Source organism: Neophocaena asiaeorientalis, unplaced genomic scaffold, assembly GCF_003031525.2.
Source record: "Neophocaena asiaeorientalis asiaeorientalis breed wild unplaced genomic scaffold, Neophocaena_asiaeorientalis_V1.1 scaffold140, whole genome shotgun sequence".
Lineage (NCBI taxonomy): Eukaryota > Metazoa > Chordata > Mammalia > Artiodactyla > Phocoenidae > Neophocaena > Neophocaena asiaeorientalis.
In genome coordinates, this window is record NW_020173729.1 from 208,028 (window position 1) to 212,012 (window position 3,985).

At 37.9% G+C, this 3,985-nt stretch overlaps 1 protein-coding gene across 7 annotated transcripts in view; it reads right to left on the reverse strand.

Annotated features, from left to right (window-relative positions):
• Window positions 1-745: 745 nt before the first annotated feature.
• Window positions 746-3,985, reverse strand: part of FUT8 (fucosyltransferase 8) — a 321,926-nt gene continuing 318,686 nt past the window's right edge. For all 7 annotated transcript variants that reach the window (XM_024750842.1, XM_024750839.1, XM_024750841.1 and 4 more), the window contains one exon: window positions 746-1,744. In XM_024750842.1, the coding sequence (XP_024606610.1) occupies window positions 1,427-1,744 (318 nt within the window). In that variant the 3' untranslated portion in view covers window positions 746-1,426. The remainder of the gene's footprint in view (window positions 1,745-3,985) is intronic.

Consider the following 3,985-nt stretch of genomic DNA (forward strand, 5'->3'; position numbering starts at 1 on the left):
GGTTCGAGCCCTGGTCTGGGAAGATCCCACATGCCAGGGAGCAACTAAGCCCATGCACCACAACTACTGAGCCTGCGCTCTAGAGCCCTCGAGCCACAACTACTGAAGCCCGCCCACCTGGAGCCTGTGCTCTGCAACAAGAGAAGCCACCGCAATGAGAAGCCTGTGTACCGCAACAAAGAGTAGCCCCCGCTTGCTGCAAATAGAGACAGCCTGCGCACAGCAATGAAGACCCAATGCTGCCAAAAGTAAATAAATAAATAAAGTAAAAAAAAAAAGGAAACAGAGCCAGCTTCCCAACCCCACAGATTCCTGGTACTCTCAAAAGCAGGACATGATAGGAAAGGGCACAAATCATTTTCTGGATAAAACAACAGGTCTCAACTCACAAAAAGTGACAATAGCCACAATAAGAAAGAACAAGCCTGAAATTGTTAGCTTGGGAGTGGAGGGGATAGTTCCTCTGGCACTGAGAAGTATGATTATCTGATTCAATTAAATAAACAATGTCCAAAATAATAAAATAAAATTTCCCTAAGGTGGTTCTGAGCAACTCTGTAATGTGCACCAACTAAACTGTTTTCAGTGTTAAAATGGACCAATGACTCTCTGAGCTAAGCCACTCAATCTGAAACAGAAAAAAAAAAAAAAAGTAAAGCAAAACTCTTCTTTTTATCAACATTTTCCACTATAAAGCTGGCCACATCATCATCTAATGATATAAAATTCTAGAAACTTTACAAAATTCCTTTTTAAAATTTATTTTTTTGTTATCAAAGAGAATGTCCGGAAACACTGAGTACTAAAGAATCTGTTCATGGTATTGTTTTACAAAAGTTCCTAATGGAGTATGAATATTTTATTTTCTGTTGTATCCTTCACTTATTGATGATGAGGTGGATGAACTGGTACAATTACTAAAAAAAAAATTCCAGACAAAAACATCCATTCTCATTTTGAATCTGTTGATTGGAGTGAATTCAGTGGTTACAATACCACCACTGGCTAAGAATCAAGCTCCCCACAGGAGGGAGCTATTTGAGTCATCTCGTTAGGTCACATAGGTCTCTCAGATATAGGCACCATGTTTGAAGTCTCACACAAAATGTCTGTGTCACTTAAATTACACAATGTGGCAGTGTTTGTTTCATGGGGACATAATCTTGAAAGAACGGGCAAAGTAGAAAACAACCTGTTTGTATGTTATACGTGAGTACATTATCGGACTGTGCATGGTTTCGAGGGCACGGTAGCCCTTGTTAAAGAGGAATTCCACCAATGAAGCATCTGTCAGATCCCAGCTGCTCCTGGCGCTGAGGGTGTTGACTCATTTAACCATGAGTTGTTAGGTTGGGGCCTTCTTCATCTACTGTTTGGCTCAAACGGTTTGAACTGAGTTTGGTTGTCTTTCTCATCCATCTAAACTTTATTTCTCAGCCTCAGGATATGTGGGGTACTTGACTGTTTCTATCTTCTCTCGAACTTTGTAGGAGGGATACAGGCCCGTCCTTCCCAGTTTTCTGTTGACACCTTTAGAATAGCCATCCCAATGATTTCCAGCCACACCAATGATATCTCCAGGTTCCATGGGGATTTCATCTGCAGTTCGAGGTTGGTGAGGATAAATGGCAATCTGGTTGTGGGCATTTTGACCTCCAAAATAGTAGATGTCATCCAAAGAATGGAAGTTTGCAGAGGCATCGGGATGCAGTGTCTGCATGATTTCATAAGCAACTCGACAGACCTTGGGAAAGTATGAAAAAAAAATTGGTTAGTATGTGTAAGATCTCCTTCATAGCAATCCGAAAGCTCTTGGCCAAAGAGACTAGGACTAGACTAGGACCAGGACTGAGAGAATGAGAAGCAGTGGATTCTAGTCACAGTTTTTCAGTCCATTTGCTCTCAGATGATGGTACAAGTCATTCTTCATTTCTGTGCTTGTATCTTTTTTTTTTTAACATAAAAGATAATCACAATTAAGATCTCCCAGAGAAAAAAAGTATGTGTATATACAGTGCAAAGTATTTTATGAATATGAATTCATAACTTTATATTTATTAAAATATAAAATTTTAATTTTAATAAAAATTTATTAAAAGCCACAGAGTGTTCTATGTTGGGCACTAGTGGTACGAAAATGAGTAAGACACAGTCTATGCCCTTGGTGAATTCAAGGTTCAGGATTAGAATCAGGATTATAAATACTTTACACAAATGCTGCTGCTCCCCTTCCTTCATTCAGTGTTAATAAATCCCATACTCTTTTCTGCTAATCTGGACTGGGTCTCAGAACTCTTCTCAATCGAAATTCATGTAATTACTGACAATCAACTATTGCCAGATGAGCTAAAATATATCTGCCACTTCTGTTCTAAAGTGTGATGTGTGTGATGTGTAGACAGTAGCATCTAGACTGAAATCAGATGAACTAGACTTTGGGGACGAGGCATCTACCTGATGCACTTCAGGCGACTTAAAAGATTCCTCTGTCCAAAAAATACCTACCATTCCCACTGGATGGCAGCTGGAATTTCACAATCTGAGCTTCATTCCTTGAGCTTCATACTTGGTGATAAACTATAACTATCTTAATGGAGGTATAACATTTTAAGCAATTAACAAATATATTCATTATAGAGTAAATGGGTTTCAGAAACTTTTCTAACAATAGGTGAAGACCAAAGAGAGAATACTATCATTTTGCTTAGAAAATTCTTCCATTATACACTGTGAACACAGGACTCAACTCAGGTCAATTTTCCTACATCTCCAGTTGTGGTTACCTCCGTTAATGAAGTTTTATTGTCCCTACACCAATACTTTTGCACATATTTAAAATAATACTAATAGTAATTGTCAATCTGCTCAGTGGAGCAATCTAGGATTACCCAGCAGTTCTTTAAAACTTTGGCATTCACGATATCAAAACCTGAATTCTTAAATGTTATGAGCAAATGGAATCTGATTCGGTTAATCATCAACTTAACTCCTTAAAAAGTCTGAATTTTAGGAACCCGAGGGGCGGTTTTCACATGCTATATGTAATTTGTAAATGAAACTAAGTTTAGATAGTATTTTTAATTTTGCAGATAGGGACTAAAATACAAGGAGATCTGCTCAAATTCTAGTGCTAGAATTTCAACTAGACATGGAACCAAGAAAATAACTTTGCTTTCAAATTTGCTACTTCATCAACAAACTAATTTTATATTGGTACGATTGAGATCACTGGTAGAATACTGAAACTATAACAAAATGAGGCTAAAAAAGATTTGGAACTTGAACTTCAAATTCAGCCAAAGGCCCACACAGCACAAGCAAAATCAAGTTAAGCCTTTGGAAAGAAACTAAATAATTAAAACAAAGCAGCTCCAATAATAGCAAAGTACAATAACAATGATAGAGGCATATTTACTGAGTTTTTTCTGTCAGACATTGTTTCTAGGTCTAATTTAATTGTCAGCAGCCCCATAAAATTTTATCATGCTCGTTTTATGGATGTCAAAGGTCATTTAAGGAATATGCTCAAGGTTACACTACTATTAAGTGGCATATTCAGGTTCTGAACCCAGGCAGTCTGCTAAGCATATTTTTTCTTGCAGATCCTATTCTCCACGTTCACATTTTAATAGCAGAAAGATATAACTTAAGGCCAAGGCTGGCCTTGGGAAAACCTGGGAGTCTTATAATCAGGGCCCCTCCACCCACTTTTCAACTATCCCTAGCCAGGGATGCAAGACCTTGCACTGTCTTTCGGATGACCACAATGCCCACCATGGCAATGAACCTTAATGTGTTTCCTCCTTTCATTAATAAACTTCTCACTCTCATAAAAACAACACTGCCCTTAGTCCCATACCCTTAGGGATGTGCTTTCTTTTGGGGTAATCCTAATAATCAGTTTATGTTTTGGTATCAATAGCTGTTGATGTATTAGGCCGCTGGATAACACATGTACTTTTTTTTTTTTTTTTTTTTTTTTTGG